This window comes from Crocodylus porosus, unplaced genomic scaffold, assembly GCF_001723895.1.
Source record: "Crocodylus porosus isolate Cpor-Errol unplaced genomic scaffold, CroPor_comp1, whole genome shotgun sequence".
Lineage (NCBI taxonomy): Eukaryota > Metazoa > Chordata > Crocodylia > Crocodylidae > Crocodylus > Crocodylus porosus.
In genome coordinates this window covers 59012675-59036319 of record NW_017728907.1, presented here as the reverse complement: position 1 = coordinate 59036319, position 23645 = coordinate 59012675, and the positions used below count along the sequence as shown (strand labels likewise).

Genomic DNA, 23645 nt, shown 5'->3' with positions numbered 1-23645 from the left:
GTAGGAAAAGAGAGACTGATTTAAAATAAACTTATCTGGGGAGGCCAGATCGATACAAAAGCACCTGCTGAGTTGCTTAACTACTTCGAACATGCTTAAGCCACCACCCCAGAGGGCAGGTCATTAGGTAACGGATAAATGCAGACTGTTTTAAAATACTTATTTCGCTAAATCCTTTGTTCTTACTCTTAAAATAAACACAGCATTGATTTTAAGATGGCTTTTGGTCTGAATACTAGTGGTCACAAAGCCCCAAAAAGAACACCACAGATGCCAAACCCAGTTCAGCCTGGTGGATGGGGACAATTCAAACCCAGAATATTATAGCCTAGGGCCTGGTTTGAGTGGGGTGGACCTGACAACTGACTTTAAATACCAAAAGGAGGTTCATCTGTAACTATAGCAATATCTTATCTAAATACCTATTTAAAATTTTTTTAAAAACAGCGTTTAATGTCTGAATGATAACTGTTAATCTGCAATTAACAGGCTTGATAGATTCTACTGTTTGTTAGCTGTTCTTTGTATGTAATTTTCTGAATTAGTATATTAACTCTAATCACTTTCAGATACTGCTTTTTATCAAGCTATATTATTGACTTAATTATTTTCTTTTGTGAAGATTTGTAATATGCAACTGAATATTTATTGTGTTTTTATCTTTACCAAGAATTTAAATAATTGTCTTTGGATAAAACTCTAGACTTTCTTAAATTAGTGTCATGATTAATTTAACTTTTAAGAGTTTCTTTCAGGTAATTTCAGTTTATTATGCCCCAGCTTATAGTTTATATTTTTAATTTACAATTGATTCAAGCTTCTCTTACAATATTCAAGGCAGTTTGAAGTTTTTGTTCTTCACTTGTATAGTGAAAGTGAAATGTTGATTGGTGAATCTACATGATCAGGTCTTAATTTTTTCTAGCACAAAATAAGTAAGTTTTACAATAAGTACCAAGGGATCTAATCCTGGTTCTTCCTGGGGCAGTGCTTGCTATCTTTGGTGATTCTTTTGAAGCTGGGACTATAATGAAGTTACACAAGGTAATAACTATGCTAAATAGCATTTTCAGGATTTGATCCACAGGGTGAAGAAGGTGACTTTGGTTTCTAAGGTATCCAGGCATCCTATTATGTTAGAACTACTGTCTCATATATTAAAGAATTGTTCGCTTATGTTTAACTCTAGATAATATGATGTAATTGGTGGAGAAGCTAAGTATACTAGTGCCACTTCATCTGCCTCTTAAACGCAAAGTCTTGTTTTTCTAATAATGTTCTCTGTCCTTATGGAGAGTTCTGTGTTAACATCTGTGGTCTCTTTTCTGAGATTCTATAATTAGCATACTTATTTTCCCATCTGTTGCATAAAAAGATTAAATCCTCTAAGATTCCTTTTTTGGAATCAGTTGATAACTCAAGATGTCCATTTTCCATGGTACCAATGCTTCAAGTTGTTTCCTTTTTATCTGTTGGACTTAGAATAAGAATGTGCAATATTTTTAGGTTTCAGACACTTGTGTTAAAGGCTTTTCATACAGAAGGCTTAACGTCTGTATTTCTTGCACTTAAATTGGTGGAGAACAGTGAAGCAGAAAGAAAAATGGATAAATTAATTTTGTATCTCATTGTCAAAATTTATTGCTTGACACACCTGCACTATGGCTAACAAATGGAACTATCTGAAACCTCAGAGGTTATTTTTAAGAGATGACTTGTAAACAACAGGCTTCCTTAACTGTGGAAAGAAATCACCCTTTTTTAAGAGCGTGGACTGGTTTGGGGCCTGGATCAGGTCCATAGGCCTACCTCACATGCCAGAGCCAGCATGCAGAGCCAGTTTGATGCCACATGCAGTGTGCGCCTTGGACTGGCCCCATGTGCTGCTTTTAGCATACATGCTGCCTCTAGCCCTGTGCACTGCATGTAGCATGCACTGACCTTGGCCCTTGCTTGGTACATGGGCTGGTTCCGGACGGGTGCCACGCACAGTGTACAAGCTGGTCTGGTGGGCATGCTGCATGGGGCACCTGCATTGGTTCAGCCCTGTGGGCTGGCTCCAGTGTGCGAGGCTGGTTTTTGGGCCTGATCTGGACCAGACTTAGATCCAGCGTGAAGGGGTTGTACATCATAAAGCATGTAGCCAAGACTGGCCTCGCACACTGTATAGTACACTGGGTCCAGGTCCCATGCTGTGTGAAGTCTGTGCCAGATGGGCTCTGCATGCAGCGCACTGAGCTGGGTCAATGTGTGTTGCATACAGCATACCGGTCCGATACATAACAGAGGCCACACTGCAGGCCAGATCTTTGACACCCCTGATTTACAGCCTGTGTATCCTGTTCATGTTTTGAAAGTGGAAAACATTCATTCATCAACTCACCTAACATTAGGAAGGAGTAATGTTTTTACTTCTTCATAAATGTGGTTTTGGCCTACTGTTTCTTAAAGGCATTTTTGCACTGCTTTTTGAAAGCTGGAGCAAGTCTACCACATTCATCATTTCTACATACTAGATCTCCTGAGTTTCCTTCCAACCCTTATTTTCTCTGATTCTATCAGGAACTAATAAGTGGTTGTGCAGTCAATAACTATTTTTTAAACCTAAGTTAGAAGTCTAAATATTGTATTTATGACAATGATTCAGTTTTCAATAAAGTCATGGAAAAAGAGATTCTGAACTATTAAGGCTTAGGCTGGCACAAGTTGGTTGGTTGTTTGTTTTTTTTTTAAATAGACAAGTAGATGACTTCCCCATTTCAAACATGGTTCAAACACAAATTGGGATGTCAGTGAGAGAGAGCTTGTAGTCTCCTCGTCATCAGATACCTATTTTTCAACAAGGGCACTTTGGACTGTACAAAGGCTTGACTTTAAACCAGTTTCTCTTGCTTCAAGAAATTATCAAAATAGGATGTTGCAAGATAAGTCTCCTGTTGTTAAGTTAGTAGGTAAAAGTTTCACTTAAAATACTACTTTTTCACTTGGTAAATGTAATCCTCAAAGGTGGAGGAGCAATTGCCCTAACTTTAGCCAGGCTTTGCAAAAAGCACCCAACACCACTCCACTGATGCACCACTCTTACCCTTTGTTTCTCAGCAATTTTTATCTTGGTTTGTCTGCTCTCAAGAGGAGCCCACTGCACTAAATAATGTTAGTTTGTGAGGTTTTCTGTGAGGAGACTACCAAGCTCTCTCACACTGGCATCTCAATTTGTGTTTGAACCATGTTTGAAATGGGGAAGTCATCTACTTGGCTATTTAAAAAAACAAACAATAACCAACCAACTTGAGCCACCCTAAGCCTTAATAGTTCAGAAACTCTTTTTCCATGACTTACTGAAAACTGAATCATTGTCATAAGTACTACAATATTTAGACTTCTAACTTGGGTCTAAAAAAAATAGTTACTGACTGCACAACCACTTATTAGTTCCTGATAGAATCAGAGAAAATAAGGGTTGGAAGGAAACTCAGGAGATCTAGTCCAACGGCCTGCTCAGAGCAGGACCAGCCCCAATTATCATCCCAGCCAAGGCTATGTCTAGGCAGGTCTTAAAAACCTCCAAGGATGGAGATTCCACAGCCTCTCTGGGTAACCTGTTCCAGTGCTTTACTACCCTCCCAGCGATAAAGCTTTTCCTAATATCTAACCTAAACTTCCCTTGCTGCAACCTGAAACCGTTGCTCCTTGTTCTGTTGTCTGCTTCCACTGAGAACAGTCCAGCTCCATCCTCTTTGGAACAACCCTTCAGGTAGTTAAGGGATGCTATTAAATCTTCTCTGTCTTCTCTTCACCAGACTGAATAAGGCCAGTTCCATCTACCTCTCCTCAAAAGTCATGTGCCCCAGTTCCCGAACCACTTTTGTTGCCATCCGCTGGAATCTCTCCAATTTGTCTATATCCTTTCTGTAGTGAGGGTCCCAAAACTGGGCACAGTACTCCAGATTTTGCCTCAGTAGTGTTGAAAAGAGGGGAATAATCACTTCCCTTGATCTGCTGGCAGTGCCCCTACGAATACAGCTCTGTATGCTATTAGCCTTCTTGGCAACAAGACTACCCTGTTGCCTCATATTTAGCTGATTGTCCACTGTAACTCCCAGGTCCTCTTCTGCAGAGCTGCTGCTTAGCCAGTCAGCCTGTACCAGTGTGTGGAATTGCTCTGTTCTAAGTGCAGGACTTTGCCCTTGTAGTTATTGAACATCATGAGATTTCTTTTGGTTCAATCCTCTAATTCATCAAGGTTTCTCTGAACCGTAGCTCTACCCTCCAGTGTATCCACCACCTCCCCCAGCTTGGCATCATCTGCAGACTTGCTGAGTGTACACTCCATCCCATCTCAAGATGATGTAGTAGGAAGGACACATCATATAGTCCAGACTTTTAGTCCCAATTAATAATCTTGCCTTTTCTGAGTCACTAAAGGCTCAGTGCTCTTAGTTACCCTCTGCAAGGTGAAAAAAATTATGCTTAACATGGGACATGTTCCATGCCTAGTAAGTATTTCAAACATACTAATGGTGGTGTTGGTGCGCCACTGCTCTGAAAACATGGATTAAGGGACAGTCAATGAAACTGAAAGGCAGCGGACTTAAAACTGGTAAATACGTATATGATGCACAGTTATGCTCTGGAATTTCTTTCAGCAAAATGCCATTAAGGCCAGGAGGGCAAGAATCTGATACATGGATAGTAGAGACAGTTATCACAGAGAGGATTTTTAAAATGTAGGATATACAGGCCTTACTGCTCAGGAAGTTAGCCATCCTCTAGAAATGGAGGTTGCCTGTAAGTAAAGATATTTGATTTATCTGCTCAGTATGGCACTTTCTATGAATGTTAAACCTGTGGATACCTTTTCATATGCTCATATTTTTCTGGAAGCTTGTTGGTCTAACAACATTAACATGCAGCTTCAAATAAGTAATCCTTCCTTCTCATGTTAAGGACTGTGTGCTAATTTGCTATTTCAGTCTTTTCCTTTTTTTTTTTTTTCTTTTAAAGACATTCAAAAACAGTGGTTGGCAACTTTTAGGGCTGCAGACCAGATGGGCCTAGTTTGGGTCAGCAGGTAGGAGGCTGGGTGGTAGGACCTACCTGCTGTGCCACTTTTCCCTGCTGGCATAGGGGAAGTGACTGCTGCCAGAACCCCCACATCCATGGACTAGATGTGGCCCATGGGCCATAGGTTGCTGATCGCTGTTCAAAATAACATATAGTCACATGCACACACATCCTTTCCCTTCCTCTCCCTGGCCCCCCTACCCCTTCTTTGGTGTAATGGTATAATTTATGACAAACACCACAGTCAGACACTATAGCATTATGTCTATTCCACAAGTATCTTGAATCTTCCAGAGTTCTAAGAACCCCCAAAATATCCCATTCAAATGCTTCATATAGCATTAAAAATGAACACTAATTCAAAATTTTGAGCTCCAGTGCAACAGCCCACACTCCAACTCTGATATTTTCCCTTACTTAAGATGGATTTGTTTTTATGAGGCTGGGTTGGGGTTTTTTGCTTTAATGAATAAAGGTTCAGATCTCTATATTTTTGGAACTTAGAGCTGTTTCTGTACAAAATTTCAAGTTTGATCAGTGAATGAACTGGATTCTTTGATTTTCTGTTATTGTTACCAAAAACATCTTTGATATTCAGAATAGATTGAAGATTACTGTGTTTGGGTTCATTAAGGGCAGGTCCTGTCAGACCAACCTGATTGCCTTCTACGATCAGGTGACAAAATCATTGGATGCAGGTGTCACCGTGGATGTAGTCTTTCTGGACTTCAGGAAGGCCTTCGACACTGTCTCCCACCCCATTCTCATTAAAAAGCTAGTTGACTGTAGCATTGGTGCCTACAGTCAGATGGGTTGCAAATTGGCTGAGGGGCCACACCCAGAGAGTGGTGGTGGATGGGTCATATTCGACCTGGAGGGATGTGGGGAGTGGGGTCCCCCAGGGCTCGGTCCTTGGGCCCACACTGTTTAATCTCTCTATTAGTGACTAGACAAGGGGGTGAAAAGCACCCTGTTCAAATTTGCTGATGACACCAAGATCTGGGGCGAGGTGGGCACACTAGAAGGGAGGGACAGGATACAGCTGGACCTGGAAAGGTTATAGAGGTGGGCGAATGAGAATAGGATGGGATTCAATACTGACAAGTGCAGGGTGCTGCACTTGGGCAGTAAGAACCAGCAGCATACCTACAGGCTGGGGAGCTCCCTTCTTGAAAGCACAGTGGCGGAAAGAGATCTTGGAGTCATAATCAATTCCAAAATTAATATGGGCCGCCAATGTGAGGACACGATTAGTAAGGTCAACCGCACCTTGTCATGGATCCACAGATGGATCACAAGCTGGGCCAAGGAGGTGCTTCTCCCCCTCTATGTGGCACTGGTCAGGCCGCAGCTGGAGTACTGCGTCCAGTTCTGGGCACCGCACTTCAAGAGGGATGTGGACAGCATGGAGAGGATCCAGAGGAGGGCCACTTGCATAATCCGGGGACAGCAGGGCAGGCCCTATGAGGAGAGGCTACTGGACCTTAACCTATTCACTGTTCACAGGAGTAGGCTGAGAGGGGACCTGGTGGCCGTCTACAAACTTACCGGGGGGACCAGTGGGGAATGGGAGAGACCCCGTACACCCGAGCACCTCCCGGAGTAACAAGGAATAACGGCCGTAAGTTGTTTGAGAGTAGGTTCAGGCTGGACATTAGAAGACACTATTTCACAGTCAGGGCAGCTAAGATTTGGAACCAACTTCCAAGGGAAGTGGTGCTGGCTCCTACCTTGGGGGTCTTTAAGAGGAGGCTAGACAGTTACCTAGCTGGGGTCATGAGCCCAGTATTCTTTCCTATCCAGGGCAGGGCGTCGGACTTGATGGTCTACTTAGGTCCCTTCCGACCCTAACATCTATGAAACTATGAACAGGTTTTATCTTTAAAAAAAAAAAAAAAGAGAGAGAAAAAAAAATCAGTAAAATGGTTTACTTGTCAGTAAGCAATTTATTTTTGGGTCATCTATTGCCTGACAGAAGTAGAAATCAAGAAATTTTGCAGAAACATGGTGAAAAAATGCTCTTGTAGACATCTGCTTGCTTCTGCTGTTCATAAGGGGAGCACTGGTACATCCAAACTAATGCATACAAGTGAACAAGTTGATTTATTTTGCAGGGTTCACAATGTAATCTAACTCTAAATTTAAATAACCCATTTACTGTGGGTAGGACCACTAAAATTTTTTTCACTCTGTATTCTTTCACTTACTTAGTCAAAGTTTCTTGAATTTCAGTTCCTTCCATTAACTTTCTCTACACTCCCCCAAAACAAAACTTTGACTCAGTAACAGTGTTTTATACAGCCTGTACCACAACTGAAATGATACAATCCACATTAGCTCTGCAGCCAGTCGCACAGGTAAAATGCTTACAAACACAGAGCTACCATCTCAGCTGTGGTCACTATATTGTTAGTGTGGTAAAAGGGCTTTTGTTGGGTCTCTCAAATACTCAAATGTGTTTAGCACTTGGTGAGCTGGTGAAATAATCTGCCATAAAAAATCTGTGTAGAGAATTTTCTAGATGTGGAGACAAGTAGGTACTCTTGTATTTAGCAAAGAAGTTGGCGTGTGATATGTTAATATTGTCTCTGAATTTATCCTGGTGCTGAGATTTGTTGCATTAGCTGTTTGTGACTTCAAAGCCAGTGCTGCTGTCAAACTGTGTATGACAGGCTGCTACAAGTTTCACAGATCAGCCATTAGGAACAATGTTTATATACCTTTATATTTTTTGCAAATAATACAGCCTGCATGTCTTATTGCTTATCCTACAGTTGGTATTTCTGTTTCTCTTGGCATGAACTTACTATTAAATCTCCATTTTTTTCTGTTGTTTCCCATGTAAAATATATGGAAAGAAGTGTATTGTCAGTGTTTATTTGTATCACATTAGAAGGATGCCACGTGCTGTATGGATAGGTATAAACATAAGCTCCCTGTTGAGAGCATTATGCAGTATATCCTGCTATTACCTTGACCTGGTTAGAGAGGAAACATCTTTGCAACCCTTTTCTTAAGTAAACTTCCCTTTGAATGTCCCAGTGTCTTGGGAGCCTGAAACTTCTAGGTCATCTTTTCAACTGGAGCTGTTTTATTTAAAAGCATTGAAACAGATCATTTGGTCTTAAATTTTATCTAAAATGTATTTCTGCCCCATATTCTATGGAAAACTCTCAATGAAGGAATCGTTTGTTAGTCACTTTAGTCATGTCCTAGTGGAATTTGGACAAATATCCAAAAATTTAGTTGGAGGGAAGCAGGGGGGTAATTAGGAGGAGGACGTAAAGAGCACCTAGGTTACTTTTGTATCGATTAGAAATGGTATCCAAACCCAGCATGTAACGCAATTAATATGTAATGTGGTTTCAAACAACAGAAAGTTTGACATTAATAAGTCTTGCAGCTTAATTGCATGAAGATTCCTGTGTTCTTTATGTGAACTAAGACTAGTACATAAGGAAAAAATCTCAACAATTTAAGATGATTGTAATAATTCATGCCTGCTAAATTTAACTAATATAATTAAGTCAGCTTCTTCAAAGGTGGCATAAGCGAAGACTATCTAATTATTAAAGATTTGAATTAATTTTAGTTATGATAAATCAAGTCTTTTTTTGGGGTGGAGTGGGAGTCGGGGAAATGCTAACTGTTTAGAAACTGTAAAGTCTTCTAAATGATAGAGAACTTTCCAACGTTGAAATGAAATCTTTTCTTTTTTAGGTTTGCTAAAGTTTTGCACTGTAGGTTTTTGTGGAATTGGAAGCCTAATTGATTTCATTCTTATTTCCATGCAGGTAAGTTGATGCCTTCAAATTGAGAAAACCCATTCTTTTCTACATAAGAAAAGGTCCAGTTTAGTCCAAAAGGTGGCCAGTCACCTGTCAAAAAGACTTTTCTTAATCTTTTTGCGTTAAAATCTATATACTTACATCTCAGTTATGTTTATAATCTTACATTGAAGAAGACATGAACGTAGAGGTTTACAGATTTGAAGTTTAAAAAAAATATGGACTGGATATTTGTTCCAACTACTGCAGTGCAACTACCTTTTAGGTATAAGTTTGAAGCTTTTTCACCACAAAAACAATACTTTGTAACCACGGAACAAAAACCAACACGTTTACAACCAGCTGAAGAACATTAGGCAAAATTTAATTTCCCAATGTAAGTATTTGGCTTAGTCATGTGAGGTGTCAGATACCCCAGGATTTTATGACTGTTGGTATTTAAGGTCATTGGCTTAATACTGCACTTGGGAAACATCTGCAAGTGCATGCAAAAAGACTGCACTGACGAACCTGATGGCCTAGGATGGTATCTGAATGACTTTTAGAACAGAGTCCTGTTTAAAGACAGTGGAGCCTGTGCTCTAAATTCACTCCGCTACTTTTAAATTTAACTTCTCTCCCAACAGCTACAGATTAAAATTTTATCTTTGTTAATCAGTCACTGACATGCTGATTAATGGTGCTGCAGAAGTCAGGGGTTCCAGTTACTATTGTTTTGTGTAGACATACTAGGGTGTTGGGAACCAGAAAAGAGGAGAAAGCGAAGATGCTGATTTTCCAGGTATATGGTAAAATTTCAGTAATCCAACTTTGTTTGCTTCACAAACTAGAAAGTGTCAGATGCCATGCATAATTTTATTACTAAAATATATTAAAATATCCAGCAGTTTTTTGAGCAAAGCAGTGTTTGATGTTTCAACAATCTTAGTCTGGGTACTTTGCTCTGTGTCTGTATCAGCTGTACTTTTGCTTCCTGCTTCATTTCCCCAAAGTGAAAAGAAGCTGTACTTTTGTAAATAATGCTTTATGAATGCAACTGTCAATTTGAACTGAGTCTGGGAGCCAGCTTAGTTAGTGTTCTTGACCCTCCTAAAATATCTTGTCAGGCATAACATACAAGCTTTGTGTGTGTTCCACTGTGGTGCACTTACAGATGATGTACTGCATCTACTATTCTGAACTTAATAAAATTCCCGTTCTCCATTTTTAAGTTTACACTTGATCCATCTGTCAGCTTACCCCATGATTTAAGGTGGGAGGAGTCATGGATGAGGGCGTGCTGCCACTTTATTTTGGGGGAAAGAAGTGTGACTGAAAAATTATGGTTTCATTTTGGAGTGACAGCTTGTGCCTCACAAAGATGAGTTCCTCTATTTTGGGATAATATCCATGTCCTGAATGTTTGAATACAGCTTTTTGTGTTTGTTTGTTTGTTTTTCCAATTTTGTATTTTGCTTACTTGGCCATCAACGTTTTGCATTTTGTTAAAAACTGTTAGGGCAAAGAAATTGCCAGTCTCTCAAGGACAAAATCCTGGACTGTAGGAAGGAAGCAAACAAGGATGTTACTGTCTCTTGACCCTGGACAAACAAGAGACTTCAGCTTTTTTTGTTGTGCAATTCATAAATTTTCTTTGCTACTCTGTAAAGACATACATCTTCATCCAGTTACGTAGCCTGTTCTAAGTCTGCTAACAGTGATGGTTATGACACGAATAGCTTGCCTTTATTCTGTAGAACATGTATTTTTACATTCTTCTGTGTGTCATGCCTGCCCAAAAAGTTAACCCCCACTGACCCAGGGAAACTTCTCTTCGGCAGAAGATCTATTCTGAATAAAGAGCGAAGGGAAATGACAACGGGAATAGCAGGTGCAAAAATTTTAAAATGCCTGAACAGTCTTAACAAAAGCAGTAGAATTAATGGCTTTCCATCATGCCTGGAAGACAGCCAGTAAGGGACTTGACAGTCCTGGCCCTATTCCACTTTAATTCCGATTCTTATCCAGTGTCCTGCATCATGGAATCCAAGTTCATCAGGCGTAGAAAAGTGAAACAACTTGTCTAAATTGTACCACTTCTTGTAATAGTCTCTTGACCCCCAGTTTTCCCCCCTATACAATAGAGTATGCCACCTCCCTGTAGACTAATATTCCTATTTCTAGACATTTATGGTTCAAGGGAAGATGGTGTCCTCCTCCCTCCTGAAAAGGTTCATGACATGAAATTCAGTTATCATTTGGTACCACTATTATTCTTGGAACAATAAGGAACCAGTCTCAGAGCAGTGTTGCAGTTGAGACCCTTCAGTCTAGATTGTTGAAAAACTTGAATCTTTGGGACAGTTGTATAGAACTTGGGATGTGCAAGTATGTAATATTATGTTCATGCAAATAGTTTTGTAGTATTTTAGTCTTAAAATATATATACTTTCAGATCCCTACCTTACACCAGGAACCTTTCCTCCCATCACCTGCAGGCACGGCTGAGGGCAGTTTCCATATAGTTTTTTGGCTTTTTTTTTTAAAAAGCAGAGAAGTCCCAGGAAAACAACCCTCCTATTCCTTACTAGAGTAGCATTTCCAAGTTAGTACCATCTTCCCAGTCTCTCCCTTATCCCCACTCTACCTTTTCACTGAAATGGAGTTGTCTAGATACCTTCTGTCAGCAAAATCTTCTAGGACTACCTTCTATGACTTGAATCCTGACTGGTTCCTCCTACAGTTGAAGTCTAGCAGCTCGTTCCCTGGTGCCATTTGTTGTTTGAGCAGAAATCCTAGGGAAGTATTCCTTCAAAAAAAAAGTGCTTACTAAAATGGTTCATCTGCAGGCATAACTCTAAGATGAGTCCCCTTTATATTTTACTGATTCAGCATGACTAATTTTATGATGGACAAGCTAACAGTAATTAAGACAGTAGCACAAAAACATATTTATGTTTAATTCATATCGAAAATACTTTTCTCTTTTCTAGATTGTTGGACCTTCTGATGGCTCTAGTTATATTATAGATTACTATGGAGCACGGCTTACCAGGCTGAGTATTACCAATGGAACCTTCAGAAAAATGCAGACATATCCCTAAGCCTGGCAGTAAGTTTCTCTCCCAGTCTCTCTATATGCACACTGTGACGGCCAGAACCAGAGGGATTAATAATTAATAAATATGTGCTGCTTAGAGGCATTTGGTATTAAGCCTAAACAGGTAATAATAGTTAACATAAAGCTTGTAAGTTTGTAAACCGCAAACGTAACTTGTCTGTCATAAGTTTAACAAAAATGATAAAATTAACTGTTTGTGGAACTGACTGGGCCAATAGGCAAAGCTGTAGCTGCAAGATTAGCTGACCTAACGGTTTCTGCTCAGGGTTCAGCTTTGATGATAAAAACTGGATCCAACTGCCCGGCACATCCAACACATTCCAGGAAAGCACATCCCAAGAAATCATATTCAAATGAAACCTAAAAGGGATTGGGGCGTAGGCGGAGCAATGTCAATTTAAAATCTAAAGGTGCTGCATTGTAATTTGCTTATTGGATAAACCTGAGTGTAGGTAGTAATCTTTTTTGATATTTTTAACACCTTTCAATCCTATAGGGTAACAGCTATAGGGTAACATTGTGAGTAGCTCTAAAGCCAACAGATTAGCATAAGACTAGGTATAAAAAGCATGTGTATCAAGTAACCAACAGGAAGGAGGGAACAGAACAGTCATTTCTGTTGCACACCCAGACCCTGGACTCCCAGTATGAGTGAGGATCGGATCCTGATCAAGGGACCTTCCCTGGTAATCCCTCTGACAGTGTCTATCGGGGACACCTGACTTCGCTGGAATCACTTGACGCGTACCTGGCATTGAGGGACTATTGATCAGTTGCCAACCCATGTCTGTCTGTCTGTTGTTTTGAACAGCCCAGTGGCTAATACCCTCGCAGTGCCCAGCTAGCCTGTGACAGAATTGATCTATCTGTTGTTATCTGTTTACTATTAGCTCTTTAATACTGCATTATCTTCTTATCACATTTTTCTTTCTGTTAACTGTTGTGTGCATGTGTAAGCTATAATAAATTTGCCTTTACTCCATCAAGGGAACCAATCCTTAAAAGACCAAGTGACCCAGCTTGAGGGAATTAAGGGAAGAAAAGTAGTATGGCATGTGCAGCTGCTAGAGCAGCTCAAGACTGACTAAAGATACTAGAGCGTCGGGAGGGAAAGATACTAGTCACATGGGCATCACCTCCCTCGAACAGAAGGTGCAAGTGGCACGATCAGTTAAACCTTCCCCTGAAAAGGTCCAACATGTCTTTATGGCCTAATTCTAAAAACTGAGCTGTGGGATGACCCAGAGAGTGAGGATCTGTATGATGAAATTGCAGTAACTAAGCCAGGAGATGATGAGTATGTGAGGCTTACAGAAGAAGCCTGTGAGATCCTACCTCCTTATGCTCCACTGGCCCAAGAGAATGTAGGAGGCAAGTTAGCCCAAACCTTCCCATAGTGGTGACCTGTGCAGGGCCACAAGGGCGCAATCTCCAGACAGAGACACATTCCTTTACTCGCACAGAAATCCAAGAATTACAAAAACAACATAAGGCTAAACCAGGGGAGCAAATAATAGGCTGGTTAGTTCGAATGTATGGTGAAGGGGCCTCGGCAGTATCTGCAAGTCGCACTGAGATGGCACAGTTGGTTCTCCGCCTCAATCCTGTTGGGTCAGTGGGTTGGGCAGGACCACAATGTTACTCTGTTTTCTGCTGCAATACAGGCGGCTGCTGCGGGTTATGGTAACATGGAAGAAGAAGAGCTTAACCCACCCCCACGGGCATGGGCTAACTTAGAGGAAGCTATCCACTGTCTGTATCAACTAGCCTTAACTAAAATCAGTCAAGCAGGGAACTGGAGGCACACTCTAGATGAAGAGCTAGTGACAGAAGGCATGTGGAGGAAGTTCTGCCGGCGAGCCCCAACGGAATGCACTTCAGCTCTGCTGGCCTTGCAACAAGAGTTAGTAACTCATCCAGTAAGAAATGCAATCTGGCGGTTGGTACAGCTTCTGCCCATCTTGCTGAAGCCGGGTCTTCCCAAATTAATAAAAACTGCCAAGGCCATGGCAGTGGCCCCTGAGAAAAATGACGCAGCAGGGCCCCGCAAGTCCAGGAAAGTGGGGAATGGAAAATCTAAAACCCTTCAGGCACAGATGCGGAGGGAGTTACTGGCAGCAGGGTTCAATAAAGGGCAAATTGATGAGCTGCCCACCCTGGTCCTGCAAGGGTTCTGGGCCAAACACTGCGAGGACGGGAGAGGGAAGAAGATAGAGCTTCCCTCCCCACCTCCAGCAGTAGGAGACCCAACCCCCCCCCGAGCAAGGGGCCATCATGAGGGCAGTAGAGGATCGGGGACCAGTAACGCAGAATAATATTGGCCCCTTAATTCAAGTACCTATGAAGATTTGTCTAAATGGAAGGAAAAAGTCAATTATTATGCTGCTAGACATTGTTGCCCAGCTACGTGTTTTGGACTGTGCAGAATGGAAAGGGGCACGGGGAACTCCCTACCAGGTAGTAGGAGTTGGAGGTGCCAGACAACCAGGACATTTGGTCCAGCCCACTTTCACCTTGCCTAACAGCTCCATAGTAACAGCAGCTACTGTCATGCTCCGGGAGGGGCTGAACCTACTGGGACTAAACGTGTTTCAGGGGCAGCGATCTATCCTTAAGCAGGAAACCTGGCAGTTTGGATGTGCCACGGTTCAGGAAGATGAGCAGAAAGATGTGATGATGGCAGTAGCCTGATGTTCCATGACCCCGCTCACCCTGCCAGCCATGAAGGGGGTACACCGACCTCAATATTGTCCCCTTCCTCCCCCGAGGCAACGCAATCCATTCAAGACATTATAAACCCGACAGCTAGAAGATGGAACCATCACTCAAACTTCTTCCCTGTGTAACAACCTGGTGTGGCTGGTATGTAAACCAAATGGGGATTGACTGTTGATTTTAGGGCTTTGAATGCCAACAGCCATCTGATGGCTGCGGTCCCATCTATGCCTGCACTGATGGAAACTATTCGGTGGCCCCCAGTGGATGGGATCTGTAGACTTTAAGGACATGTTCTTTGCTATCCTCATCTATGAAAATCACTGGCCTTTGTTTGCCTTGTTATGCCACGTCTCGGGTATACAGATGCTTAAAATTTGCACCGTCAATGTTTTTTGTCTGTCAGTGTAATTTAGAATTTTTTACTGGGATAAAAGTGAGTTTGGGGGTTGACAAGACATCTGGGATGACAGCCTATGTCTATTGAATTTTGAAAGTTTGACATCATCAGTGGGGCCAGGATTTCACCCATGGTAGCTTAAGTGTCAATTATGCGTCACCTTTTCCAAGATGCAAGGCCTCTGCAACAGTTATGAAGTGATAAGGGTTTTTTAAAGACCTGGAAATTGTATTTTTCTCATTTTGTTTAAAAAAAACCCACAAGGATGGGCCCAAATTCTGTGTTGATTTATTTTGTACTGCAACCCTGCTACTATGAAGGTCTTTTTCTGTAGAGATCAATGACAATCTTCAGTAGTGCTTGCAAAATGTAGGCCACTCTTTAGCACAGCTGATTAGCAGCTGACAAGGGGTTGTTTAACAAAAACAAACCATAAATGAAGTACCTGAATTCAACAGTGAAAAGTGACATCGGGCATTGAAATTGGACTAGAACCTGTATATTTTTCTTGACTTGAATCTTGCAAAGCAAACATTTTTTCCGAAATGAATTCTAAAATTAAACATCTTTTTACCATCTTCCCTATAATTATCTTTGAAAAAGACATAGGTGCTTTATGTTTAATGGTACAGAATGTCAGGAGTAAGAATTTTTTGTACCACTTATGTTACTAGAGGGTAAAAATTATGTAAACTATTCAATAATATCCTTGGTCCTTTTTTAAAATGGAGACCTGATAAAGTATTTTGTGCTGTCCAAGATGTATATACTTTCGTTAATATTTGGGGATCACCAGGAGATAGTGTTGATGTTTAAATAGACAGTATCTTTTCACTAGGGGTGCACTGCTAGACATTTTTGGGGCTGATACCAATGACCGATTTTTAAGGAGGGTGTATCAGCTTATACTTATCTGATTCAAATATGCAGCTGGGCAGCTTGGAGACCAGCATCAGGTGGGTAAGTCTGGTGCTGGGGTGGGAAGGAGTGTGGGGGAGGATAGATTGAGGCCCCTGTGGTGATGGAGGGAGTGGGGCAGGGGCAAGCACTGCTTAGCCTGGGGTGGGGTGGGCACAGGATAGAGCCACAAGTGGCTTATTCACAGGGCAGGGAAGGGGGCTCCTGATGCTAAACATACCGCAGTAGGGCAAGGGGGGGTGTGCCCCTGGATTTGCACATGGGGTAGGGCAGGCTGGGTCTGGAACGATGCAGAGATCTTCCTGGTGGGAGGGCTGGGCCGGGCTCCACTTGGGACAGGCAGTAGCGATGGCATTGGGAGGGGGCTCCAGGAGGCGTGGGCTGCAGCCACCCCAAAATTCACTGTAGCTCCCATCCCAGAAGTGCTGCCAGATGCTCCGAGTGCAGCTAAACCCAGTGCTGAACCTAATCTAATATCCCTGCTGGGAAGAACCTGGTGCAACCCCCAGTCCCAGCCTGCCCCACCCTGCACGCAGATCTTGGGGCATATGCCTCCCATGCTCTTCCAGGGTGCATGCAGTGGCAGGAGCTGCCCCCCCCACACCCCCCCCACCAGGTGAGCTGCTCGCAGCTGTTCTGCACCCGCCCCAGCTGATCAGCGCCTGCCTCTGGCCCACTCCCTTCCTTGCCACAGGGGGCCTTACCCTGTGCCCCCACCCATGCCTCTCCCCACCATTCCCGCACAACAGACTTGCCAGCCAATGCTGCTGTCCAAGCTGCCAGGCTGCGCACATGCACGGGACATTTATCAGCCACATTATTGGCCATGTCAGGCAAAAATAGTCAATTTCCAATACTTTTCCCTATATCAGTGCCGATCCAATATAGGACCGATGTATCGGTGCACTTCTGCTTCTTACCACTTAGTCCAGTGGTGGTCAACCTTTTTCCCTAGTGAACCTGATAAGCAGTTCCTGGTCCATCTATGGGCTGGATCTAGACAGTGGTCCCAATTTCGTACCTGGGGTGGACACAGCAGGCACTATCTGGCTGCACAGAGCAGTGTCAGGGGCAGCCCTGCCCTGCAGGGGAGGGGGTATGCCCCTACCCGGGTGGGGGGGTTAGGGATATGGCCCAGCCCTGAGGAGGGGAGGGGAGGGGTGGGGCATAGGGGCTATGACCCAACGTGGATCAGCTGTGAGGGGCTTGAGGTTTGGGAATTTAATGGACAGAGGATGGCCATGTTAAATGGCCACTGCTCCCTTGCTACTAAATTTCCCAACCTGTGGGGAGCCCCACAGCCAGATGTGATGGCTCTGAAGGCTGCATTTGGCCTGCAATCTTGGAGGCTGAGCACCCTCAAAATAACCAGTTGAAACATTCCTTTCACTTTTTATACACTTTTAAAATTTTTCTATTAGGATTTTTTAAAATTTAAAACCTACATTACCTTGTCTTTAGCATAAACTCTTAAACTGTTCAATAAAGTAGGTAGGGTTTTCTTGAATATAACTTTCAAAATGACATCAGTATTCCTTTACCAGTGTTTCCTTGAAGTGCTAATGAAGTGTCCGCAAACTGATAGAAAATTAGTATTATTTAAGCTATTTAGTTTCCTTTCAGCCTAAATTAAGTTTGCAGAAAACACCGTGGAACACAGTCTTACTTTTAACTGATCAAGCTGTAACCAGTATATTGGATGCATAAGGCAAATTCATTCCTTATGTTTTCCTACTTATTTATTGCATATGTTTTAAGGAAACACCGTGCTGTTCTGCAATACTTGGTATGTCCAGTGTACTTTCTGTTTCACATAAGTGCAAAAGAGGCCAAAAAGTACTTGTCAGTTTAATCTTCATTCATCTAATCACATACCTAATAAACCTACCCCTAACCTTGTCTTTCTTTTGTACATGGCAGATTTGTATCCTAAAATGTCCATATACAAAACTGGGCATTTTCCCATAAGAGCTCAGAAACTATGTTTTTTTTCTAAAGTCTCATAATTATTAAATCCTGTGATTTAGTCTGATTTTTTTTTTTAACTTAGAGGTTGCAAATCTGCTATGCAAACGAGAAATATTTTATGGATATGATATAACCAAAGAGATTAAGTAGTATTTTTTGTGTGAAAACTCAAGTTAGATTAAAATTTGATCTGATAGTGATTGATTTCTTTAAAATGTTTTTACATGCATCACCACCGCCAAACGGAGAGTGTTCACAGAGAAGAGCATTGGCTGTTATAGGTATACGTTGTGTTGACAGTTAAAGTAAACGAGCAATCTTTTTGTCTCTATACCTCAGGTATTTCCAATCCTCGCTCCTTGTCCCCTAAATAAATCTGCTACAAAGTGTGGATTGATTGTATAATTTTTGTCCCCATTTCATATGCTCTCTCGCCTAGTTGGGGTTTTGATGTTACAGCCAAGAATGAGATGACAAAACAATCTTCACTGTTCCAACAAGCTTTTCAGATATTTTTCCCCTCTTCACACTTTTCCCCTTTTACGCTTTCACATTCCCGTATTGTCCCTCTTGGGCTCCAGATCCCTTCTCTAAACATACTTTTTGTCTGTTATATTGGCACATCAGTGTATGTTTGAACCATTGTAGATATATTAATAAGATTACCCTTGTAGCTGCAAAATAGGGAACTTAGGCAGAGATAGCAAGCAAGGGTCAGTGTTTAAAAAGTATTTAGGGCCTAACCCTTAAAAATGTTTCCAAATATGCTGAAGATATCAGAGGAGTTTGTGGCAGTAAAGAACTCAACCCAGATCCTTCCAGGTCCCAGTCCAGTGCACTAGCCACAGGATCATTTACTTTCCATAAATGCTGCCATTATCTGATGCTCTCTGTTTTAAATATTAGAGTACGTAACGATAAAAAAACCTCAAGGGTTCTCACTGGGACACTGTACCTTAACTTGTACAAGACGGAGTAGATGTATATAGCTTAATTGTTTATATATAAAAATATGAATGCATTGTGGTGTGTTTAAGAGTTCTCTTGTGCACGTAGTAGGTAGCTACATTAGTTATGCATGTCAACCTGTACGTCTCACCGTCATTTTATACCCATATTACATTTTTAAGGAAAACTGTTTCAGAAGCATTTTAGAAAACAAATTCTGCCTATTTTCCTTGCATTTCAATTGTAGCAACACCAAAAGTAATATCCCCTGACAACATTTTTTTTTTTTTGTTTCCGGTGCTTTTTCTTTGTCTCTCCCCCTTAATACATGGAGGTATCCCCTCTGCTTGATTTCAGTACCTGACAAAACCTTAAAGATCTTTGGTTTTATTAAGCTTCCAAAAGATGCATTATTGTAGGCCTGCCAATAAACCTCTTCAGCTCCACAGGAAGGTCTTTGCATTTGAAATGCTCCATTAGAGGGGTTTTGTTGTTGTTGTTGTTGTTGTTGTTTTTGGAGGACGTCTCTTGTCAACCCATCAACAACCATTTTCTTTGTTCCTCAGAGTATATTGGCTTACATTTGCTCACCCAGTTCTGTATTCAGTCTTTTTACATGTTCCATCTCTTCTGATTTTGTTTTATTTTCTAATTTTTATTATTCATTAGGTGTATAGACCATTTCTGCATCAGTGGTCATTCCTGCCACTTGATCTGCATTTTCTGTCACTGTTCTCAACATCATTTTCCAATAACGTTACATTTTTAAGCACCCAGTTGGGGAAATGCCAAAGGCAAGGTTTCATGTGCAACCTTACCTTTGTTATCTTAAGACTGTCATTAATGACATGGCTGTATACTATAGAACCAGATCCAGCAAAGCAAATGCTCAACTTGAAGCTTTTTTTTTAAGCCTGAAATAGTCCTCTCTGCCCCTGTCTTATGCCAGTTTTTATTATGGTTTTCTATCTGGTTCTTCCAAAACATAATCCAGCCTTTTTTTCCTTTGTAATAGTCCGAGAACTTTGCCAGATATTAGAATACCTGGAAGGTCCGTAATAGTCCAAGTGCAGTCCTGCCAGTGTCCTGTGCAGGTGGCTACCTTTCATTTAAAATATTTTCTTACATTTTACCCTTTTATTTGTATTTGCTACAGCTGATACTTACTTATGCTGCTCTTGGACCTTCTCCCACCAGTTCTCTAATTTTGGCTGTTGAGTTGGACTCTTGTAGAACTATTTAAAAAAACCCTTAGAGATGACTTAGCATCTACTAATGATATCCTTTTGTATTTAAATAAATAAGGTGAGGAGACTTGGAGCCTTGGCAAGATGACTGCAGACAAGCCTGGTTGCAGGTGTTTAAAGTTAAGGAGCTAGAGTAGAAGACCATCATTTCTCTTTTTTGCCTCCTGCTTCCTGTAGGTGGAGCCAAACCCCACACCTGAATTTCTAGGCCTATGTAGGCATAGACTTAGCACTCGTGTTATTTCTTGAACAACACATACTGTGTAGGTGATTCCACACCAGAACAGGATGTTCTTGTTACTTATCAACTAGACCTGAGGTTGTCACAAAGTGAAGGAACTGAGTTGATAAAATTTCTTCTGAATTCAGTTTCCCTGCATTCTGTGCAAGCCTGATTTTTTTCCACGCAATTTCTTAAAAGACAATAGTTACACTACATCTGTCCATCTTAAAAGGAAAAATGTTTATAGCTCTTTCAAGGGTTTCTGATGCCTTAGCCCTTGTGCCTCACTGGATCTTGGATATGCCCACACTGTTGATTCGGCCTTTATATGTTAGAATGGCTGGCTTTCAAGACTGTATTTCTTGTAGAGAGCACTGCAGTTAGCAGCCTCTGCAGATACATATGACACAGCAGGTTTGTAGACTCTGTAAGAATTATAAAGATCAGTTTCCATTACTGTAATTGCTATATAAATCCTCGCTTTTAAGAGGCTTATAAACAGGCCTGTTTTTAACCTTGCCTTGAGCTGAAGCTTGGACCTAGTTCGTGCGCGACAAGTTCTTGCCCCATCTTCTCTGTAACCTCTTATATTAGTCTTTTTCATCTTAACCAAATATTAGTCTTTTTTCTTAAACAAATTACAACAGTAATCCTTATCCCCTCTTTCTGGATTTAGTAGATCTTCTTCCATGGTGATGTATTTTTTTAAATATACTCAACAGCAAGCCCAAATGAGTTTGTTAAATCTGGAAAGTACCGTTTGTTCCCTTGGAACCTGTAACTGTTTCTTTGACTCGGCTGTGCTCTGAAAAGGTGCAAGAAGTCTCCAAGGCAGGTGACCCATAGAGTGAAGTTAGAGGTACTGGAATAAAATACAAGATCACATTCTCTTTGGAAGCCCATAACTGCAGTCCCCACCTTTTGGGGTATGTGGACTAGTTGAAACCTTCCTTTAGTTACATGGTGTCCTTTTTCAGTTGTATGTAATTGTTTGAAACAGGGAATTGAAGCGGCTCAGGCTGTCCTGCAGGTCAGAGTATGCAACACCGAACAAGAGGTTCTGGTCATGTAGTACTACTGATACTAGTAGGTTGAGGAAATAGTGCTCTGTTAAACACTGGCATGGGTTTGACCCTGGCTTGGGCTAGTTTTAGGCCAAATTGCAGCTTTAATTTGCATCATCAGACGTTATTTTTTAAACTAACAAACCAAGTGCATTTTGCTGTTTAAATTTGGAAGGCTTTGGAGGCTTATGCCAAGCGTTTTGCTCCTGACTGGATATGTAAAGCAAGGAATTGAAATTGTTAATATTTTCTGTTTTCCTTCCATAGAATTCACTTCAAATCCCCTATGTTGACTGAGGAAAGAGTCCTGAAAACCTGTAATGGGAGACCACTGTCTGCTAAGGAACTGACTGACTGTCCTATAGCCCAAAGAGAACAGGACTGCTAGACCCTGTGGACTGCATGGGGAAACAATACCTGTCTGTGGAAAAGGGGGAGTCCTTATTATAGGGCTACCATTCCATGACATGTCATCCACTGTGGCTGTATTAAGAGGACAATGAGTGCCACTTCCAAGTTATTTTGTTACGTGATTAGAAGCAGTGAATGTCATGGTAACGAGCACTGTTGCTGGTATCTGATACACTATTGTGAATTTAAAAGCATGTTGGTAATCTCAAAATGTTAGGAGCTAAGTGGGAGTTGGGGAGAGAAGTGGCTTACTTGACATTCACAGTCTTCCTCCTTAGCTCTTAAGCTAGAGTAGGAACAGAATAAGAACAAAAAAATGTTTGTTTAACAGCTGTACAAAGTTACGGCTTGGACTCCGTCTCCCCCTCTCTCCTCCCCCCTCCCACTTGCATCAAGTACATCCTGTACTTTTGGCAACATGTTGACTGGATATTTAAAAGCTGTGAACTGTTCTGAAAGTTTCACATACTGGGTTATGGGCCATGTGTGTTTGATCAAAATTCAATTACTGCACTGTACCATGCTTGGAAACCTATCATCCCAAGTTATGAAGTATGACGAAATAGGCTAATCTAATTGGTTCAGTATGGGGGCAGTATCAACCAAGCTTGTTATGATAAATAGCTTCCTGTGTTAAAGGTTCTCTAGAGCTTAAGTATCTTGGCTCACCTCCTTCTACAAAATAAGAATATTGTTCCCTGGGAACAGTTACATCACTGTCCCTCTTCTACATTCAGAATGAAAGGTTTGTAGAATTTCTTCTCTCTTGCTACTTCGTGAAATGCAGCATGGACATCTACCCTGTTTTCCAGTTCTGCTTTCTTCCCACCTCCAGAGTTAAATCATCTTGCATTAACCATGTCTCTTGGAGGTCTTTTTCAGTCCTGTTTAAGATGAGCTTGAGGAGAATGTTAAACTTGTCTTTAGCTCTATATTTGGGGGCTTGTGTGTGCATTAAGTTAAATGGGGAAACATTTTAGTTGTTCCAAGCAGCTAACTAAATTACCTTGTTACACTGAATTGCATATCTATGGATATGTCGCTATCTACTTGGCATTTTTATTGCAGCATTCATTTAAAATAAGCCCATTGTGCAAGTGCTGAAATAGGAGTAGGGATGGACTAGTGTTCTGAGTCTGGATTTGCGGTTGCTAGATGTGTCACTCGGCCAATGAGCTTTGTCCCATGGGATGATACTGGCTCCATGGTTTTAGCAGGCCCATCTTTGGTGATAACTGCTCGTCTGTGATTTATGATGTCACCATAATAGACAGCAGCCAGGGTGAGAAGACTGAAAAATGGATCTTTGGCCACCTACATGTTTTTGGGATACAAGAAGATGATTTGCGTCAGGTAACAATATCATAATTCTCAAGTGCCCTTCAGAGCAAAATAATTCTGCAGTGGCCATTTAGCTGCGGCACAATATAGGCCAGCTCTTGTAAGCACATGTAGTAAAGTAACTTTAGTGGGATTTTTCTCAGGAGTAAAGCTATTCACATGCCAAAGTGCCGGTAGGGGCCAAGTCGTCTTAAAACCTGATTATGCCTGCCTAGTGATTAATGTCCATTTACTGCATTTCTTAAGTTTTGGAGTTTTTTTAAAGATTTGCTTTCATAGACATTTCATAGGCATTAGGGCTGGAAGGGACCTCAGAAGATCATCGAGTCCAGCCCCCCGCCCAAAGGGCAGGAAGTCAGCTGGGGGCATAGGATCCCAGAAAGATAAGCATCCAATTTACTCTTGAAGGTGTTCAATGTAGGTGCTTGAACCACCTCCGCTGGCAGACTGTTCCAGAC

At 41.5% G+C, this 23645-nt stretch overlaps 1 protein-coding gene across 1 annotated transcript in view; it reads left to right on the top strand.

The window, feature by feature from the left end:
• TM2D1 (TM2 domain containing 1) overlaps nt 1-23349 on the top strand; it is a 33083-nt gene extending 9734 nt beyond the window's left edge. Inside the window, exons 3-5 of the mRNA XM_019530642.1 lie at nt 8785-8858; nt 11825-11943; nt 21703-23349. Of these exons, the coding sequence (XP_019386187.1) occupies nt 8785-8858; nt 11825-11935 (185 nt within the window). The 3' untranslated portion in view covers nt 11936-11943; nt 21703-23349. The remainder of the gene's footprint in view (nt 1-8784; nt 8859-11824; nt 11944-21702) is intronic.
• The last annotated feature ends 296 nt before the right edge of the window (nt 23350-23645 follow it).